Here is a 21,400-nt window from a genome sequence, read left to right on the forward strand (position 1 = left end):
TATGCACCTCTGCACTGCTTCCAGCACTGCAGCTATTTTGGAGTTGATACTTGGAATTCCTGTTAGGCTTTTAACTTGGAAATTCATTTTGTGGAAAAGGACAATAGTAGAAGGAAATACAACTTGGTTGTGAGTGAAAGTTTTTTATTTGAAAAGAATGCTTACCCTGTTAAACCTCAGGATGTTACAGTACAACTGTGCACTGACAGTGATGGTGTTTTACCCAGTAAATATAGGGGGGGGAAAAAAAAACAGGACAAAAATGCTCGACCTCAGACCAACCACTCTTAAATCTTCCAGATCTAGAATGGTTCGCTTTGACGCAGAAGACATTTCAACACATGGGGTGGGACTTCAGTGAAGCCATCTAAAAATAAAAATAAATAGCAGAAGCAATGGCAGCCCCGGAGAAGCGATGAAGGAAACCATCTTGAGTAGCATAGTAGCTAAATTGAGTATGTTTCTTATTTTATTGGTGGAACTTTTTGATCACATGCCCTGTAAATATAAACCACTGTGTTGGTAAGGATGTGGCTGACGCAGACCCCAGTCATTCACTAACAGTGTCAATGTGAGGTCTGATGTAGATAATAATGATCTATAACTTTTGGTACATTTAAGGCCTTTCATGGAGGTCTGTTGAATTACATGTGCTTTGATGTGTTTTGGTTATTTGCGTCAACAACCACAAAAAACGCCTAATAATTAAATCTAAATTTCTTCGTTAGCAGAATCTTGGAATTATTTGGAATTAATTGCGTGATGCTATTTGGGACAATTCTTAGGAGGGGAAAAAAAAACTTAAACCAGTTCTTCAGCTAGCTTATATCTTACTTTAATACAAAAAAATCTGCACACAAGCTCCTACATGATCTGGAGTTGGCACACAGGTTCTTCATGGGGCCCTGACGATTCTTGTTTATATAAAATATTATGAGGTCATCATGTTGCCTAGCAGCCACCTGACAATGTGGCACAATGACACATTTGTAGCTTTTATGCACCTACAAGAGCCTTATAAAAGTATTGTATCATTTTAATTTCACAACAGTAACACATAATTTATATCCCAAAAACTAAGCATGACATATTACGATGATGTCACACTGTCTAGCAACCACCTAACAACAAACTAAAGCCACAAACTAAACAATACTGCACCCTGGGAATTTACCAGTATATTAAATCTGCACTTACATTCTGAGCCACAGCTAAAAGCTTTAATTACTAGGATGATGCAAATCACTGCAGTGTTTTTACATACAATTGAGTACACATGCAAGCCATGTGTACTCAGCAATTTGTTACATTTATTTCCTACTTAGAGTTGAATGTCTTAATTTGATGACTTTCTATATACAACTTTAACATGTACATATAACTACATCTTGCAATGTCCAAATGCGATTTTCATATTATACAAATTGATATCTCCATCAATAACAATGTATACGTAACTAGATTAACACTCTTTATCGTAGTAGTATAGAAAATCCAATACAAACCATAAAGGATTTTTTGGGATAAATGTGAGAATCACACTAGACCCCTACTACTCTGCGCCATAAGACTTTCATAATCGAGATGTAACAGTGAAAGAACATTTCCCATTATTTGGCAGGTAATTACAGCATGAAATAATAACAGTTATGCTCCAAATTACTATATTTTACAATTAAATTTTCTCATTGTTTTATAAAAGACTTTTAAAAAACTTTTACCTTTTTTTATTTGAATATTAATGGAGTTTTCCTATACAATAACATTACCCAAAGCTATGGTTAAAAAGTCAACATATAGCAAAATATAGCTTAAGACTAAATAATTAGCAGCAACTACACAAATGTTTAAAACGTTCTTTCTGACTGTGACACAATGGAAAAGAAAACACCATTTGACAGTGACTGTGTCGTGTTTGTCTTTATGATTCGGCAGTCCTTTGTCAACAGGCATTCTTAACATATTTGCTACCCAGTGTGTAAATAACCTGTGTGAAGCCTTCTTTTTCAGCTGTGGTCCACACTGCTGCTGATAAAAGTGTAGTTTCACACACGTTGTGTCCCATAGTCTGTGTTGAAGGTCTCAACATGTCCAAGAATCGAAAGACCTTTAATAATCCCCGCTACTCATGATAAGTAATAGGATTTTTGGTTCCAGGCCGAACTGTGAAAGTCATACCATGTTGATATTTAGACTTCGGCCCATTGCTGAAAAGAAGAACATTTTATGTATGAATATATTAGCCAACCAGTGAGTTTTGGCATCTTAAAAAGTCAATGTGTGACATTTGAGCATGACAGTCTTACCTGGTCAAAACTTTTGTTGGCGAGTTATCTGGATATTTTTTGTTCACTTTACGCTGCAGCTCCCTCATGTCCAGAGTTGCTGCTTTCTGGTGATATTTGGTAGTTGGTGATTTGAGCTGGTCATTGGACTCCCATTCATCAGAGGAAGGCTCTACATCTTCCTTTTGGTGGGAAATTTTGGGGGCCATTTCCTCCAGCTTCTTTTTTAGGATGCACTGGAGATCAAAATGTCTTTGTTCCAGAGTGCGTGCTGGCTGAGTGGAGTCTGGCTTGGGTTTTGTCTGGACTTGTGTCTTTGGTTGGACATTAGGAGGTGGGTGGTTCAGAGGAGGAGGAGGTGGAATTGAAGCTGGAGGTGCTGTATTCAGAGGAGGAGGTGGAACTGAAGCTGGAGGTGCTGTCTTCAGAGGAGGAGGTGGAATTGAAGCTGTAGGTGCTGTCTTCAGAGGAGGAGGTGGAATTGAAGAGGGAGGTGCTGTCTTCAGAGGAGGAGGTGGAATTGAAGAGGGAGGTGCTGTATTCAGAGAAGGAGGTGGAATTGAAGCTGAAGGTGCTGTCTTCAGAGGAGGAGGTGGAACTGAAGAGGGAGGTGCTGTATTCAGAGGAGGAGGTGGAATGGAAGCTGTAGGTGCTGTCTTCAGAGGAGGAGGTGGCACTGAAGAGGGAGGACTTGCAGAGGGTTGTGTCTTATTCAAAGGATACTGAACTGAGGCAGGGGAAAGAGAGGTTACAGGTGGTGACGGTGCCTTTTTTGTGGGAGGGTCCGGTGGAATGATGGAAGGTGGCAGGTCCATAATCTTGCTTAAATCATCAAACTCTGGTGGTGGAGGCAGTAATGGCATGCTGAACCCATCTTTATTGCCCTCAGGTTGTGGAGTCTGAGACAGTGAGCTGCTTTGATATGCCTTTTGTCTCTCCTCTGCTTTTTTGCTAACAGCGGGGGTTTCTATGATCCTGTTGAGAGCTGGACTGGTAGATGGTGCCTGACCATTGACCAGGGCATGACTGCTTGAAGTTTCAGGAGCATCATTTGTTTGTGGACGGTCTACTGGACTGAAGGATTTTGGAGTCTCTGGTAATATTTTTTCTGTCAGTTTTACAGCTGAAGAGCCAGAACTTGAAAGGTCACTTGAGTGAATACTTGGCTGCTCATTGTTCTTTCCACTGTTTTCCTGTGAAACAGAGTGCGTCGTTCTGTTTTTCTCTCTTTCTTTAGCTGCCTTTAGAAGAGCCAGCGGAGAAGCTGCATTCCCGTCTCGTGCTCCATGGGTTTCACTTCCTTTCAGGTTACGTAGTTTGTGATCCAATATCGGACTGTATTTCTGGTTTGGATTTTGATACCGTACAGGTTTGACTGGGGTTGGACTTTGGTACTCTCCAGGTTTGACTGGGGTTGGACTTTGGTACTCTCTAGGATTTTCTGCTTTTGGACTTTCTGCTTTTGGACCTTGGTTCTCTCCAAGTTTGTCCTTGCTTGTCTCTAAATTAATCTGAGTATTGTCAACTTCATCAAGCTGTAGAGACTTCTGAGGCGGTGGCTGTACTGGTTTGGTTATTTCTGGTTGCACTGAAATTGTCTCTGTTTTAGCCTTTGTCTTAGTCTCTGTCTTAGTCACTGTCTTTTGCTCAAATAGGGTAGATTCAGAAGGTTGGGCAACTTGTAAATTCTCCTCCAGCTCCTTTACAATGGGAACTGGTTTAGATAGTGTAGGCACTTTGGGAGCATTACCGTCCACCTTGACGAGAACAGGGCCAGAGCTGGAAGACCCGGAATCTTCCAGGAGTAACATGTGCTTAGGTTTTTTGTCACGGTCTTCAAACACATTGAGAAATGAGGTCTTAGGAGCAGTGTTAACCTTTGCTGTGTTTTGGGGATTGAAAGTGGACAATGTGGGTGTCTGCACAGGGGGTGGTGGTGCAGGAGTCTGTGGGGGGGAGTCAGAGTTGGAGACTGAGGAAATTCTAATGGGCTTTGGAGGAGGTTTCTTCTGAGTCTTCTGTTGCCTTTCAGTAGGGGGCTGTGGGGCGGCAAATTTTGGATGCTCTGGAACTTGAGCTGATGGTGGACTAGAGATGGGTATGGATGATGGAGAGCCAGTAGAAGTGGTAGATGGAGGCTTTGGTGGAGCCATTGGTGGTGGTTTTAGGAAGGATAAATCCTTTGGTTCTACTGAAGGAGGGTTTGGTGCGGGCATGGAAGGAGGCTGTATGGTTGCTAGGTCTAGAGTGTTTAAGTCACCCAGGAAGTCTGGTGGAGGTGGAATCCATTCACTTGGAGGTGGTGGAGGTGCTACAGAAGGAGGAGGAGGAACAAATATTTCCCCTTTATCAAGGTTAGGCACTGAAGTAATGGAGCCATTGGACAATGGATCCCAACCAACTGTGGATGAGAAGACAGGACAAATGAGAAAGGTTTTTGCAGAAACAGACACAGTATTCAAATATGCAAACTTGCTGCATAAATAAGAGACTAAAATTGAAATCCGTCTGTTTCATTTAAAGAGTGCAATTCATTTGTGCATATAATATGCAATAATAAGAATATTATTAAAGAGGCAGAAACGATTATAAAGAATAAGAAAATTCTTTATAAAGCTTTAAATTCAGCTTTCTTACATAAATTTAGAATTGTTAAAAAAGGAAATAAAAGAAGTAAATGGTTTCCACTTATTATTGAGAATGCTAACACTCCCATTATGTAAATATATTTGGCATCTGGTATGACCGTTTGGACATTTTCAGGGGGAGTTATTGAGCAATGCCCGAGCAAACATTAACCTGCCCTCCTTTTTTTCCTCTTTATTTTGATTGCTGTGATCCATCAACCGAGTCTGAGCAAAAGCCCCACAAGTTATGTGGACTTTTTAGGGTCTAATTAATGGGATTCTTGCCTTTTAGTCAAGTTAAACCTAAAGTACATATTGGAAGGTAGCTAGATGCTCACCTGAACCGTTGGTCTTTGGACCATTGACAGGGGGCAGGAGAGGGACTTTCGGCATTGGGACAGCAAAGCCTTGGAAACTCTCAGACAAGGACTGCGAGGGAAGAAAATTAAACACCATCAGACTTGATTTTTCAAACCTCTTAACACAAGAGACAAAGATCAACAGTAAAATTGCGATAAGGCTATATACTGTAGCCTGTATGTACAGAGATTTTTGTCTGGCAAGTATTTGGTCTTGAGGTGCACAAACCAGTTCTCAACTATATCAGCTCTCAGTGTTCCTTGAAAACAGGTTGGCCTGTCCAATGCTTGCAGCATTTTTAGCGTCAGCAGAACTGAAGTAGCTGCCAAAATCATTTCAATGTGCTGTTACGTGAAAATTCTATGATGGTGGTTTACGGTGCCTTATGTTCACAAAATTAAGTACTAAATATGTCAGACTGCTTTGCAGCAACTTAGGTACATGTCTAACCTTTAGGCTTCTTCAACATAAAACAGCTAGAGGTTTAAAAAAAATAAAAGAAAACACGTTTGCATACTTGAGTGATGAGAAATATTTGGTGAATCAGAGGATACACCTATTATTCATCACATTGTCTAAGATGGGCCTGGCTGAGAAAACTGCGTGTTACTTAGATACATGGGTGTTTTATGTTGTAGGCAAGAGGGGCAAAATAGAGGAAGAGTTATGGAAAGTACGTTGCTGTTCTCTCTACGACACCAAATAAATAGAGACTGTGTTGACACAATACAAATCTAAGAAACTTGGAAAGTTATATGTCCTTCAAATGGGCAGATATTCAGTCCAGGAATACATAACAGCTGTATCCTTTTGATCTTAGTCTGCTGCAGACCATTTGAGGAGGAAAGCAACAAGGAAATTTTTAACTGGACTCAATTTATGCCCTAAGAGCTCCCCTTATACCACGTTTCAGCCATGCTGATTGTATGCAGTAATGAATTAAATCAGCATCAATAGATAAGAATAAAAATCTTCAGTTTCAGGCAGCTGCCGTCCTAAAAGATATATCACACCTTGAATAACACCCTCTTTTGCTAATAATCCCAGTTGCGTAGCTATTTGGAAAGGTATGAAAACTGCATCACGGAGCGAGGGCGTGCCATTAAAGACAGCGTATGATCCAGTTTGATTCCATCTCGCCTTTTCTCCGCGCTATGACTCACGTTCATCTGTCGCAGCGCTCAGAGCTGTCCTGCCCATGTGCTGCAGGGTGTGCCGCATCCACATGCCACAGACACATTCACAGAACACTCCCAGAAAACACTGAGCTGAGGTGTGTGAACCAAGTGCTCAGATGAGCTTTGCATTTTTGTCTGCAACATGACAATGCAATGGGAGACTTTAAGTGCAAGACTAAATTGTAATTGACTTGCTCTAATGTCTTATGGCAACTTTGGCAGCTGTAGCTTTTGTGCGCAGCGTGATGTGACCTGCAGAAGATCATTGATCATGTTTTCTGCAAATTACCTGTTGTGACAGCATCGCTGTGAGATATGTCGTTTTTTTATAGTCATATTTCATGTCATTCTAAAAAAAGAAATGAGCATTATCACTCCCACATGAGATACTGGAAGAAAATAAGTCGTGATCTCTCTGTGGAGACTTTTACTGTGCGGACCACGTCACACATCAGATTGCACGAGTAAATAAACTCTTTAAACACTAAACTGTCAGCTATCAGTTCATTTGCATCTGCAGGCGCAGGGTTTGAGACTGAATAAAATGGTGGAGCTGTTCACATGCAAATCTTATTCATTAAATTCCATTTTATGTAGTGTCAAATCACAACAGTTGCCCCAAAGGGCTTTACATTGTAAGGTAAAGACCCGACAATAATACAGGGAAAACCCCAGTAATCAGATGACCCCCTATTAGCAAGTAGTTGGTGTCAGTGGGAAGGAAAAACTCCCTTTTAACAGGAAGAAGCCTCTGGCAGGCTCTGAGAGAGGCAGCCATCTGCTGTGACTGATTATGGTGAGGGTAGAGAGACAGGAGACACGTAAAACATGTCATTTCAATTTCAGAAACTGGGTAATGAACGTAAAAATTGATGTGAACCACATGGTTTCACAGAGATACTCACAGCACCATGCTTCACTGTGGGTCTAGCTCGCACACTCGCAGTCCCTGACTCATGAGTTGCAGATGACCCCAGGACCAACTCTACATTGTCTGTGAAAAAGAAAAAAGTAGATCATTAATATCCAGCGGGCCTCTGGTAGCAAAGCAAGTTCAATTGAATTGATTCAGCTATTAAATTACTAATCAAATCTTCATCATTAATCTGCCAGTCAAGGCCAAAACAATGATGTTGTACACTTGCAGTGTGCAGGTAATGAGATACTGTGTGCATCCAAGTGTCCTCTAAGTAGCTGTCAGTCAGACTAATAATCTGCTGTGTGGCCGTTGGTTGTTGACAACAAAATAGCTATGCACAACTGAGCCGATGATTGCAGTCTTTATTTAAAGTCCACCATTGTGTTTAAGGGAAAACAGTTATGGTGCCAACTGAAATCCATTGCACCACCTTCTGCTTGCTGTACAACACCACAATGTTTATCATATAGCCAGACGTAAATAGTTTATCTGTCGCAAAGCCTGGAAGAATGAATTCAAGGTTTATTCTTGGGGGAAAAACTCGCTTTAACTGTGTTCACTCTTTGAGAGGAGCTTCATAACATGCAGCCAATGTTGCTGCTTTTATGTTGCATAACCCTTTGTTCTTTAAACAAACAGTGCCACACAATGATCGTCCATTCTTAAGTCAAAGTGGTTAAGAGACCAGTCGCATTTGTCTTTCATGTCAGTGGAAAAGCCTGGTTTTTCTGTATGTATCTAAGTCACGGGATGACACAAGACACTCAATGATGACTTAAAAGTGCACCGAGGAAGAGACCCGAAACATGACCATAGTCATTTTCAGATGTGGAAGACAAGCAATAACATTCCTGGGAAACTGATGATTTGAGAACGTAAACCTAGAAGTCACACCTTTGTTCCAGTATGACACTGACTGCTGAAAGACACTTGTCACTTGAAGATTCTTACTCTATGTGTTCATTTAGCTTTCTATTACAAAAGCAGACACAAGAAGCAGAGCGACAGAGGAGCCTGTCATAATAGACAAGGAAAGGGAACTGTTTTCCCACCTATTCCCAGTAGTCACAGGGTGTAGGTCCTCATAGCTTTTATGCACTTCTGTGTCATTTCAGAAAAATGTGGGAACTACAGAATGAATTGGCTGCGGTATTAAACCAGTCTAAGCAAATGATTCGTTTTTCCTATTGCGCCCCTTTCTGATTTAAATAGGCAAATGATCTCTCCTGTGTTGCAGCTTTGCATAGAAATTGTCCTCTCCTTTTCTGCTTTCACTAGTCAAATTCCACTAAAGTCACTTAGAGCTTATCAGTAAACTGATATCAGTGTGTGAAAGTAATATTTTTATTATTAAGCTATTAACTTGTGTTTCCTTTTTTTAAGGCTTTAAACTGCATCACACACTCTTGCTCAGCAGATGGAGCTTGCCCAGCTGTTGTACTATGGAAATATGCTGTTATGCATTGTTGTGGCCAGAAGAGTGAATTTGTTTGTGTCAGGTAAATAAAAGTACCGGTAACAGATTTCTGTTTTCATCTATAACACCGTGGATTGTATGTCTAAGAGTAGCTGACTCATATGAAATACACCCAAGGTACACATTTAGCTATTCTAGATGAAAACTTCAGTTTTGTCTGAGAAATCTTAACTTGGATCAAAGTGAACACAGTCTGAAGAGGACCCAGACTCTTGGATTTAAAATATGGATTTACTTTTGTTAAAAACACCGAACAAAATTCATAGATGACACCTGCTGCTACTTGTTTAAAGCACCTGAAGGATTCACTCCTGTCAGCACGTCTAAAGTTTGGAGCTTGGTGGAAACATATGTGTCCTATTGCAACACCAAGTCCAAAGGTCGTGCTGCTCTTCGCTGTAGGCGTAGATACCTGCTCTTATAAACAGACCGCACTAGACTCTACTCACCCATCTCCTGCATTTTGACATTGGTGTCGAATAGAGAATGATTCTTTCGACCCAGAAAATTCAGCGACCCCTTCTTCATTGTTATTGATTAGTTGATGCGTAGCTACGATTCTCGGCTTCAGCGGATCATTGGCGCATTCTCGCCGGCAGGTAAATCCGGGATAAACCGCAAACGTGCTGCTCTGAATGACGGCGTTTCTCCAGGTACACCTGACTCCAGTGATTTGGTGCAAACTTCTCAGACAGACAGAGAAAATGGAGCAAACCCCGCCCACTCGCCTTTCATTGTGCCTCCCTGTTTCTGACTGTACAGCAGCAGCAGGTGAGGCCCTCGGCTCTCCTTACATTCCAGCGCAAACCTCACCTGTGGAAAGAATCAGGTCCTTTAATCACAGGTTTGCTTACGTTAATGGCCTGTACTCTCACTGTTTGATGAGTCAGCCATCCGCATCCGAGCTTTAGCGCACTGGTCTACCTGTATCTCTAAATCTGGGACGAAGTGATCACATTAAAATGCTCAGGAACGCGGGTGAACTTTAATAGCATCTTAATCAAAAAAGACAACAGGGGTTTATTGCATGTAGGTCACTGCTATTATGGTCATAAATGTAAACAAAGAGTAAAATAAAACAAAGCATGTGAACACGTCGAAACATTTTAGTATCCTATTTTTATTTTATTTTATTTTATTTTTTGCTTATGCTTAAAAATTTGATCCAAGAAATGTATAAACCTAATAATGAGATTGTAAAGTGTGCTTGATTAAATCATTCAAAATGAATTAAAAGCCACAACATTAAATAAATTGGTTCTCTTTAAGGATGTAGACTAATACTGAAAGGGCTCCTTCTATCTCCCGGTGATTTTACATTTAATAGAGTACATTTTGCTGGTTGCACTTGTCACGGTTCTGGGTCAGTTTCGACCCAGTATTTTGAGTTTTAATTGATTAGTTTATTTTTGAATGTTTATTGTGGTTTTGGGCGCTATGAGTATTATTATTATAATGATTATTATTATTAGAATTCTATGTTTCTGTTTATTCATGTTTAAGGATTTGTTCTCGGTTGTATCTCACGTTTAGTTTAGTTCAAGTTCCATGTGTCATTCTGTCTGTCTCTCAGTGTCAGGTCTGCGTCTTGGTGTAGTGTTCTCGTTTCCTGTTTTATTGTGAAGGCCTGCGTCTTGTGTGAGTGTGTTCAGTTTTACCTCTGTCTCGTCTTGTTGATTATTCCCAGCTGTGTCCACCACCTGTGTGTGATTCCCCTGTGTTTCTCTGTGTGTATTTAAGTCGTGTCCTCTGTCATTATAGTTGCTGGTCCGTCTGTGTATTCCACCATGTTTCATCCATGTGTGCCGTCACCATCTTGTACCGTCGTCCACCTTGCTTTATGTTCGTGTTCATGCTCTGTAGTTTAGTTGTCCCAGTATAGTTTAGTTCTCCGTTTTGTCGTTTGCCTCTCTATATTTTTGTGTCAATAAATCACCTTCAGACCGTCACGACTGCCTGCGCTTGGATCCTCTTTTTCCTTTTTTTCACACGGCTCTTCTCACTCGCCGTGACAGCACTTTTGCTTGAGTACCATTTCACCTGCAACAGGGTATTTTATAGTGTGCTGTTGCTGCTTTTATGTACATGATTAATTATTTCCCTATCTGTGTGTCTTGCATGTGCACCTAAAACAATTGTTATGACATATGAATATAGTTTAAAGTCTGAAAAATAAAATCAATTATCAAAGTAAAACCATTGTTTATTGTAACCTTCCTTTTTAGATCAAAAATTCTAGAAGAGCAGCTATTAAAAAGTTAGGCCTAACTGACTGTTTACAAAGGAATGGTTTATTTGAAGAGTTTCACAGAAACGGCACTAGTGAAGGTTACAAATGATCTTTTTACAGCCTTTTATAATGGACTCATCTCTGTGCTTGCCCTGGTAGATCTCAGTGCAGTGTTCAGTACCAGTACTGACAATAAAACGCTACTACTGAGATTAGAACACACACTTGGTATTAAAGGAACTGCGCTGCAGTGGCCTGAATTATATCTGGCTGATAGATAACTATATACGTTTTCATGGCTATGCAGATGATATCCAGCTTTATCTATGCATGAAGTTTCGTCTTGATGCATTCTCAATCATCCGGGAAAGTAAATCTCCAAAAAGTTGATTCTGTTCATCTGGACGTAGTGTTTTGTGGGAGAAACATTTTGTCACTCATCCAAGTGACTTCTTCAGTCTCAGCTGACTGCAGGTTTCCCCAATCTTATAAACAGTACAATTGCATAATGACTGAAACCAGCCAACTGAAGGAACAATGGGATGGATGGTCATTCCTTAATCTTAATTATGCAAATTCTCATGACCATTGATCAACAACCACTGACCAAAACCCACTGATCAATGGCCATGAGATGAAACGTTTGTCCCACAAAACGCTACGTCCAGATGAACAGAATCAACTTTTTGGAGATATGCATGAAGTTGATACACGTCAACTAATTAAACTTCAGGCCTGTCTTGAAAACATAAAAACCTTGATAGCCTATAATTTCCTGCTTCTAAATTTAAACAAAATTGAGGTCGCTGTACTCTGCCTTACTTTAAAAAATATTACCTTTGCCTTCAATACCACTGTGAGGAATCTTGGAGTAATTTATGACCAGGATATTTGGTTCAGTGAGCACATTATACAAATATGTAGAACTGCCTTCATTCTTTTGCGCAGTATGTCTAAAATGAGAAACATCCTGTCTCAGAGTGATACTGAAAAACTAGTTTATGTATTTATTACTGGTAGGCTGCACAATTGTTGATTATTCTCCCATATTGACTTAACTTCACTACTGGATTTCTCTTACATTCAGAATCAAATTTAGAATCCTTGTCTTCAGATACAAATTCTTGAATGATCAGGCGCCATCATATCTTAAAGACCTCACAGTAGCTTATTATCCTCTGGCTGTCCCTCTCTGATCCTGGTAAAAGGGTTTTTTTTCTCCCCACTGTCACCAAGTGCTTGCTCATAGGGGCTTGTCTAATTGCTCTGTTAGCAGGGGTGTCAAAATCATTTTACATTGTAGGCCACATACAGCACATGATGATCTCATGTGAGCCGGACCAGTGAAACTCCTCTTTCTGCCAGTGTACAGAAATTTAAGCAGATATCTTAAAATTAAAAAGAAGTCCTATTTCAATAGTATCTCTTCCTTTTTCCTTCCTTCCATTTTTTTCAAGATTCAAAGATTCAAAGTGTTTATTGTCATGTGTGCAGAAGAAATAGCATTTCTCTGTGCAATGAAATTCTTTCTTTGCTGTCCATACACAAATGCCAAGTTAGGTAGGGTTGAAGGAACAACATAAATAAGGATAAAAAAAAAAAAGACAAGATATTAAGATAAATAAGGTAAAAAGGGATAAAAAAAATAGTGAAAGATAAATAAGTAAATGAAGACAAGTGAGTTAAGCAGTTGTTAATGTCAAAGGATATACAAAGGAGCTTAATGTGCAAAGTGAACTTAGTGTGCAAATTGTCCTGATGTGCAAATTGCAGTTGAGGTAGGTCAGCTGTTCAGGAGTCTGACAGCAGTTGGGAAGAAGGAGTAAATAAAATAAATCTGTCAGCACAATGTTTTGGACTTAAATTGTAAGAATAACTTTTACTACATAAATAAAACCAAACTGCACTGAACTGAAATCATAAAAAAAAAATTTCTTCATTCCTGTTTCAGTCACATTGGTGATCCAGTCAGAGAGTGACTGAAGAAAGACATTTGTCACTTAAAGATTCTTACTCTATGTGTTCATTCAGCTTTCTGTTAGACAAGCTGAGACAGGAACCAGAGTGACAGATGAGCCTGCCATAAAAAACAAGGAAAGAAAAACATATTTCCATCACAAGGTATAGGCATCATAATGTCCTCATAGTTTCCACTTTGAAGCAAAAATGTGTCACATGTGATTTACAGGTAGACCTAAAATACATTTCTGACATAGAAATATAAAACAAACATTATTAAAGAACAACATAAATCACAGTAATTGAAGTTTTAAAAATGCTATGGTGTGTGGAAGCTAAAATAAAGTCTAATATAGATAAAGCAAAGATATGATGACACTATAACGTGTTGTAAAAGTAATCAACTTTTTCTCTCCATTAATGTATGCAAGGTGCTTGAACAAAACAAATCACAAGAGTTATATTCAACCCTCTGGATAATTGTTCAGTTAGCTATTAGCTCACGTTGGAACATTACATTTGTGTGATAAATGCATGTTTTTAATCTTAAATAAATCTTTGATATTACTGAAGGAAAACCTTCATTCCTTGGTGTGACTTTCTTGAGGATAGTGAAGGATGAGAAACGTGGAAGCAGGATACTCATAAATTTGATTTTGGCTAAAAGGGGTCAAAAGTCTTAAACAGATGAGCTAACCCCTTAAAGTAACCTGTAACAGCATTTTATCTACTCTGCATCACAGTTTAACAACCTGTGGGTATTTGGGGTTGATTACAGCTGGTAGCAGAGTAATAATTTGTAGAAGTATGTTTCCTTTACACTGATATTCAGTTTTATAAAACACTTTATACTTTTTACTTTGTATTTCATAACATTTTAGAAGGATTTAATTTGTGGTGCTCATATAGTCAATTCAAAGCTGCAGTTACTCGTTGTTATTAATATACACTGTTATCAGTATATTGGTACCACTTTACAATAAGGCTCCCCTTATAGATGCTAATAAATAGTTTATAGCTATATTATTAATTAATTTGTAAATGCTTTATAAACCATTATTAATGGTTTATTATGCATTAGTTAAGGGTGAGAAAGAGGAAAAAAACTGACCGGTTTCTTGCCAAATAGTGAGCCAAATGTGTTCACCTATATATTTCATCTAGAGTTGCTATATTAAACATTTCAGACTAAGTTACTATCCTGTAAGCACAATCAGCATTTGTAAACATATTTTTTATCATATAAAATTGTACTTCAGAAATGCATTATAAATATCCACAACTATCAATCGGAGCTTTGTTGTAAAGTGTAAAGCATAAAACCATTTATTAATGAATAATAAATATTTATAAATGCCAAATGGGAGCCTTATTGTAAAGTGTAAAGCATGACACCATTTATTTATGACTAATAAACATTTATAAATGCCAAATGGGAGCCTTATTGTAAAGTGTAAAGCATAACACCATTTATTAATGACTACTAAACATAAATGACAAAAGAGAGTTTTGTTGTAAAGTTTAAAACATGTCAACATTTATTAAGGACTAATAAATATTTATAAATGCCAAATGGGAGCCTTATTGTAAAGTGTAAAGCATAACACCATTTATTAATCACTAATAAACATTTATAAATGACAAAAGATAGCTTTGTCGTAAAGTTTAAAACATGTCAACATTTATTAATCACTAATAAACATTTATAAATGCCAAAAGTGAGTCTTAAATGGGCAGTGGGCAGGGATAGCTCAGTAGGTAAAGTGGTCGCCCCATGATCGGAAGGTCGGCGGTTCGAATCCACTTAACGGCTACCCTGAGGTACCCCTGAGCAAGGTACCGTCCCTACACACTGCTCCCCGGGCGCCTGCTTAGTGGGCTGCCCACTGCTTCACTGAGTGAATGGGTCAAATGCAGAGAAAAACAAGTAATTTCCCCATGGGGATCAATAAAGTATCCATTATTATTATTATTAAATGTATAATGTCACCATTTATAACACTTAGACCTAAATTACAATCAGTGCTTGAAATAACATTTAACTACTGTCAAAAATGGCAATGTATTGTAAGAGTAACACATGTAAAATTAAATGTGTTTTTTAAAACACCAAACAGTCACCCACTCCAAAAAAAGTTCATGCCAGACTGGTTCAAACTGGAAATATTTTTTGTATGTCCTTAAATAAGCGTCCCAGTGGTCCATCAGGGTGTCGCGAACCAAGCCAAGATGACCACTCAAGAACCATCAGGTGTTCCTCCAGCAACTTCTCAGTGCGATTTCCTCTTAGTCTACGGACATGTCCTTTGATGGTCATCCAAGCCCCTTTCGATATGCTGTGTATGACTGCCAGATTGAGGATCTACAAACCACCTGCTGTGATTTACAGTGTAATGTCTGTACCCTATGTTTGTCAAAACATTCTTGTAGGCTCTCCACTCATCACTGATAATGGCACTACCCAACTTAACATGCTGTCTGATCAGAGGAACAAGGTGGCGCCTTGATCGTTTTTCAACAAGTTTTAACACGAGCCTTCGCCTTTTGTCTTTAATTCCCATCATTCCAAATACCCATTTCTTCCTTTTCCATGCATTTCCAAAGCGTCCACGTGCATACTGAAAACAAAAAGAATAAAATTAAACAGAATTAAAATGAAAACGAATAAAATTAAATATCTACAAAGAAACATTCAAAAAGATAGTTGCTTCTACTAATTTTTTTTTACTTATGGTAAAGGTTTCCATGTTTAGAGGACACAGTCAGATCTGCATTGATTCTAACAAACCTGTCTGAGAGTTTAACAACCTTTCGCTGATGACCTTAGACAGCTTTCATCTATAACCACAAATTCTCTGTCACCACCAAGACGGTGTCCATTGTTTATTCTGTGTCTTTTAATTGCACGTATACAAACATGTCGAATGTGTCTTGCCATGCTACCTAGTGTTCTGGAGCTGCCAGCCACTTCATCATCGATCATATCTACTTGTCTGAGCCTGAGCCCTTGTGAAAATCTGTGATAGAAATCGAGGCAATTATTACTTACTGAGGCCCTAATTTTATTTCACAAGTCTCGTATTGGTGTTCAATTATGAAAGGTGCATTGCTATTAATGTCTACATCTACATATACCTGTAAATGAACTTCATCCAACTGAAAAGAGATGTTTTTGATTTCTCAAAGAGGGAGCCAGTTCTAATTGTTCTGGAAACTTTCCTATGACTTGCTCTTTTGCAGCACCTGAGAACATATCAATGAGTTAAGTAAAGAAATGGACCCTTAAACAAGAGCATTAATTGAAAAGATAATCACAAAATTAAGTATGAAGAAAATAATAATGAAAAGAGGTTAATGCTCCCTCTTGCATTGATAACCGAAATATTTTGTTATATTTACTACATGCACTACATTATCATGCATTATACATACCACATATATTGGTCTTTCTTCACCACGGAAATCATTTTCATCTTATGGTGACAAACAGGACATCTAAGCTTCTTTTTTAGCAGGTGTTTCTTCTGCAGCCATTTAATGAGCCTTAGTGCCTTATATTTAGTTTGTTTTGCTTCTATTCTGGCGCGCAATCTCATTCCCAAAGACATTCTGGTGGAAAAAAATGAGTAATTTATTTTATTATCACCTCGAAACACCGTAAAATACTCTATGGGAGTCTAGTGCAAATCGGTTCAGAGTTAAAGAACTTCACATGCTATATAAAACAAGCCCTATAATCAAAAATAGTCCCACGCAAAAAAGAGGATTGTCTCACCTGTTATAATGTATCTCCGACTTTGTTATGTAGATCTAACCCGCTGGATTCATGCTAAAAAAATATGTTCTGCTGCCAAGGGAGGGGAAACAAATTTAATTTAAACGCAGAGGAGCTTATACAAGCATCCAATCACAGTTAACTTTATTAAGGAAAGCCCCTCCTCTCAGAGCGCGACAGGCAGTGGAGCGCTCTGGAAGGTCAAGCCAAAGGGGCACGAACAGACACACTGAAGGCGCTCGTTCAAGTTGCTGCGCCATGGATGGAGCAGAAGATAAAAATTTGTGTGCGTCTGCGACTTACACAGTTAGCACACGTTCGAAGAGATACAAAAAGCAGAGACTGGATGATCTAGATTGCACTAAGCCAACGACGTCAGCAGTTAGACATGAAGGTGAGTATAATGCTAGCTAGCTAGCTACCGAGCCATTTGGCTGCTAGCTACAGTGGCTAACTAACATCACATAACATGTGAATAGCTCTATTACTATTGGTTATTCCAAACGATTGATATCACTTAGTTGTATATTTTTAGTTTTGTTTATGTGCATCATTAAATTTATATTAAACACCCTGGTAAGGCAGTACACATAAGAATTATTTGCCTTGTTTTAGAAATGTCTGAACCACCACATGTGTATATAACATAATTTTTACAAAGTGGCTTTTTATAAATTCAAGTTGTAACCGTTTTTAATCAATATTTTATTTGAGTTTCCCAAGTTTAGATTATAAATTATTTTAGTATTGTAATTTAATAATTGTTTGTTCTTTAGATTCTTCTTCTAATCCTGCCCCTACTGCAACTGCCCTTCTTAACAAGGAGCGAGAGAAACTGACTTTTCTTAAGGAGGAACTGGAGCGCGACACCCTGATGGACCACTGGGACGCTTATTTAAGGACATACAAAAAATATTTCCAGTTTGAACCAGTCTGGCATGAACTTTTTTTGGAGTGGGTGACTGTTTGGTGTTTTAAAAAACACATTTAATTTTACATGTGTTACTCTTACAATACATTGCCATTTTTGACAGTAGTTAAATGTTATTTCAAGCACTGATTGTAATTTAGGTCTAAGTGTTATAAATGGTGACATTATACATTTAAGACTCACTTTTGGCAATGTTTAATATAGCAACTCTAGATGAAATATATAGGTGAACACATTTGGCTCACTATTTGGCAAGAAACCGGTCAGTTTTTTTCCTCTTTCTCACCCTTAACTAATGCATAATAAACCATTAATAATGGTTTATAAAGCATTTACAAATTAATTAATAATATAGCTATAAACTATTTATTAGCATCTATAAGGGGAGCCTTATTGTAAAGTGGTACCAGTATATTAATAATGTACTTGATTGGTCTAAAGTGCATTATAGTAAACTCACTCCAGTAAGCTTAAAAATGGAGAAATTATAATGAGTAAACATAAAATTCTTGATAAAAATATTCTGATTTTCTGACAATAGTGTTGAGATAAAGTTTAGGCCTTCAGTTTGTCTGAGCATTACAATAACTAAGTACATGATGTGGTTTAAAATTGACATTTTATTTTCATGTCATCCAGCAACAGACACAGTTAGATACATTAATTTTTGGACAATGATACATTTTTCGGTGCACCACCACAGTGGATTTTAGACCAGATAATCAATATCTAATTGGAGTGCCGACTTTCAGCTTTAATTCAGTGGGTTTAAATTTCTGAGTTAACTATTGGAGATACATCGTTCTCAGAAGTACTCGGACAATTAAGTGATAAACTGTTTCAAGGTCAAGTAAAGCCTGCTTACTTGTTATTTCAAACTAACTAATCAGATAAAAGATCTGGAGTTGATTTCAGGTCTTGAACTTTCATTTGCTATTGTTAACTGGAATTCTAAACATGCGGTCCAAAGACATGTCCGTGTAAGTAAAGAAAGCCATCATTAGGCTGAACAATCAAAATAAACCAGTCCGAGAAACAGAAAAAGGAGTGGCCAAATCAGCAGTCATGTACACTCTAAAATGGAACCAGTGGAGCAAGGTCATTAGCGTTTATTAATCATGTGACTGCTGATAGACGTAGCAGGGTGGATTGTGAAGTATACAGGGTTATACTCTCTGCTCAAATTCAGCCAAATGCCGCAAAACAGTTTACACAGTATTTCACAGTGTGAGTGAATGATGACACAAAAGGAAAAAAGAAATAGTTTCTCAGGGCAAAGAAATGGGATATTCTTCAGTTGCCAAGTCGGCTATCTGATTCCAGCCCCAAAGAGCGTGCTTTTTATTTATTAGATTCAAAACTGAATGCAGCAGCTGAAGGTAGCTGCAGTAAAAGGCCTAACGGAGCATCTCAGTGAAGGAAACACAGCACTTGGTAATGTCCATGGGTTCTACACTTCAAACTGTCCCACAGACCTTACATTTAAAACTACTTCAGGTTGTTCACATCATTTTGTGCTTCTAAAAACAGGAGACTGTATATGATAATAGAGTCCAACACTTAGCTGTGTTTTGTTGTTGCTGATTCCTTTCACTATTTGATATGTTTTCTGGTGTTTTTGTGTTAAGATTTAGCTGCTGAAACAGATGAACTGATTGATGCCTCGGTGCTCATCTTCAAGGTTCTCTCTTTCAAATGTTAAATTTAAAGAAAGGTTTCAATAGATATCCAACAACAGCTACGATCTAGAGAGGTACAACTAACACAATAACTTAGATCCCTGTCACCCAACATATAGAGCTCTTACCTTAAAGACCTCATAGTACTCTTACCACATACTGACTGGTTCCAGCCCTCGCCTGCAGCCTGTGAAAATATTTTACACTTTTTTATTGTGAAGGTCTCCTCCACAGGTCTCAAATCTCTCCTTCATGACCCCTCGGTCTCTACTTCCTGCGCTGCTGTCTTTGACAGGTTTGAGCCCGTGACTCTCTTCTCTTTAAAGGAGATTTTTGGTCGTTTTAAGCCTGCAGGGTCTCCAAGGATGTCCCTCCTCGACTCTTAAAAGAGGTGTTACCAGCAGTTGGACCTTTGGTTCTTGAGCTGGTAAAACACAGTCTGATGTTAGTTTGATGCCCTAAAGATTTTAAACATGCTCTAGTCAAACCCCTGATTAAAAAACCTGCTCTTGATCCTGCAATTTTTGCAAATTACAAGCCTATCTCCAAACTACCTTTTCTTTCCAGAATTCTTGAAAAGATAGCTCACAGCTAATTAATGACATTCCTGGAAAATGATTTAGACGTTTTCCAATTTCCAAGTTTTTAATGACATATTTTTAGCTACTGACGCTGGGAACTGTGTTGTTCATATGCTTTTAGATTTGATGGCTGCGTTTGATACAGTGGATTGTGCCATTTTACTCTCTTGTTTGGAGCACCGGGTGGGCATTAGGGGCACAGCACTGGAGTGGTTCAGGTCCTGCTTGGCTGGGTGAACTTTTTGTGTCTGTCTCTGTGACCATGTGTCGTCCCCCGCTCCTCTCTTGTGTGGTGTCCCACAGGGCTCAGTTCTAGAGCCCCTCCTCTTTTCTTTGTATCTGGTCCCTCTTGGTTCTATACTGAGAAAACATGGCATTGCATTTCATCTCTATGCTGATGACTGTCAGATCTATGTCCCTCTAAAGAAAAAAGGCACATATTCCATACAGCCATTACTTCAGTGTCTTGATGACATTAGGGTTGGATGTCTCTTAACCTTTAAAAATTTAATGACAAAAAGACTGAGGTGATGGTTTTTGGTAGCCCCACTGAGACCCCCAATGTGTTTTTAGATACCTTGGCCCAGTATAATAAGCCAACTGTCACAAACCTGGGGGTCAAAGTGGACTCTGAACTGAAGCTTGACAGTTGGATTAAAGCTTCTTTCATCTTAGGCAGCTGGTTAAAATAAAGCCAGTTCTTTCACAGCAGCACTTTGAGACAGTTATCCACGCCTTTGTTAGCACCTGATCTGGATTACTGTAATGCACTTTATATAGGGGTCAGTACTTCATACATTACTCATTTACAGAGATGTAAAATGCTGCAGCTCATCTTTTAACTGGCACTCAAAGGTTTGAGAACATTTCCCCTATTTCAGCTTCACTGGCTGTCCACTCCTTTTAGGGTTCATTTTAAAATTCTCTTATTGGCTTTTAAAGCCCTCCATGGCCTAGCCCCATCTTATCTCTCTGAGCTGCGCCTTAAACGCCCACCTGCTCTCTCAGGTCAGCTGATCAGCTGAATGTATCCAGGACTGAGACTAAACTTAGAGATCGTGCTTTTGCTGTAGCAGCTCCCAAACTGTGGAACGATCTGCCTTTAGAGATTAGACAGGCCTGTTTTTTAAATCACTCCTGAAAACCCATTTCTTCACCCTGGCCTTTGACACTTTGTGAGATGTTGGTTTTAGTTTATTTTCATTTTGGTTGTTTTAGTTTATTCTATGCTGTTTTATCTTGTTTTTAAATATAGGGCTGTTTTAATTTTTGTGTATTATGTATTTTATTTTCTACTGTTTTGTTTTATTCTATTGTTCTTAATTTATTTACTGTACAGCACTTTGTCCTGTGCTGGGTATTTTAAAGTGCTTTATAAATAAAGTTGGATTGGATTGGA

The 21,400-nt window shown here is 38.7% G+C and overlaps 1 protein-coding gene, 1 long non-coding RNA gene and 1 pseudogene across 3 annotated transcripts; 1 reads left to right on the plus strand and 2 right to left on the minus strand.

Annotated features, from left to right (window-relative positions):
- Nucleotides 1–135: 135 nt before the first annotated feature.
- LOC146709624 (uncharacterized) lies at nucleotides 136–9,530 on the minus strand. Its single transcript, XM_085456671.1, has 5 exons — nucleotides 9,296–9,530; nucleotides 7,356–7,444; nucleotides 5,251–5,341; nucleotides 2,307–4,686; nucleotides 136–2,207 (listed from the first exon to the last, which is right to left on the minus strand). The coding sequence occupies exons 1-5, from the start codon at nucleotides 9,372–9,374 to the stop codon at nucleotides 2,123–2,125; spliced, it is 2,724 nt and encodes a 907-aa protein (XP_085312797.1). The 5' UTR covers nucleotides 9,375–9,530; the 3' UTR covers nucleotides 136–2,122.
- A 5,484-nt stretch (nucleotides 9,531–15,014) lies between these two features.
- Nucleotides 15,015–16,535, minus strand: LOC146709625 (uncharacterized; annotated as a pseudogene). Its single transcript, XR_014920648.1, has 3 exons — nucleotides 16,171–16,535; nucleotides 15,844–16,052; nucleotides 15,015–15,653 (listed from the first exon to the last, which is right to left on the minus strand). The product of XR_014920648.1 is annotated as an uncharacterized LOC146709625 (transcript).
- A 433-nt stretch (nucleotides 16,536–16,968) lies between these two features.
- Nucleotides 16,969–21,400, plus strand: LOC146709626 (uncharacterized). Its single transcript, XR_014920465.1, has 2 exons — nucleotides 16,969–17,204; nucleotides 17,587–21,400. It is a non-coding gene; the product is annotated as an uncharacterized LOC146709626 (long non-coding RNA).

Source organism: Copadichromis virginalis, linkage group LG5 (assembly GCF_057382275.1).
Source record: "Copadichromis virginalis isolate Kocher_CV1m ecotype Utaka linkage group LG5, C_Virginalis_male_GT1.1, whole genome shotgun sequence".
NCBI classification, from domain to species: Eukaryota; Metazoa; Chordata; class Actinopteri; order Cichliformes; family Cichlidae; genus Copadichromis; species Copadichromis virginalis.

Bases quoted from the DNA above. Each gene is read 5' to 3' on its own strand.
- LOC146709624 (XM_085456671.1), bottom strand. From the start codon at position 9,374: ATGAAGAAGGGGTCGCTGAATTTTCTGGGTCGAAAGAATCATTCTCTA. The intron at 7,445-9,295 runs GTGAGTAGAGTC...TCTTTTTCACAG, and splicing joins TGTCAAAATGCAGGAGATGG to ACAATGTAGAGTTGGTCCTG. The intron at 4,687-5,250 runs GTGAGCATCTAG...TCTCATCCACAG, and splicing joins TCCAAAGACCAACGGTTCAG to TTGGTTGGGATCCATTGTCC.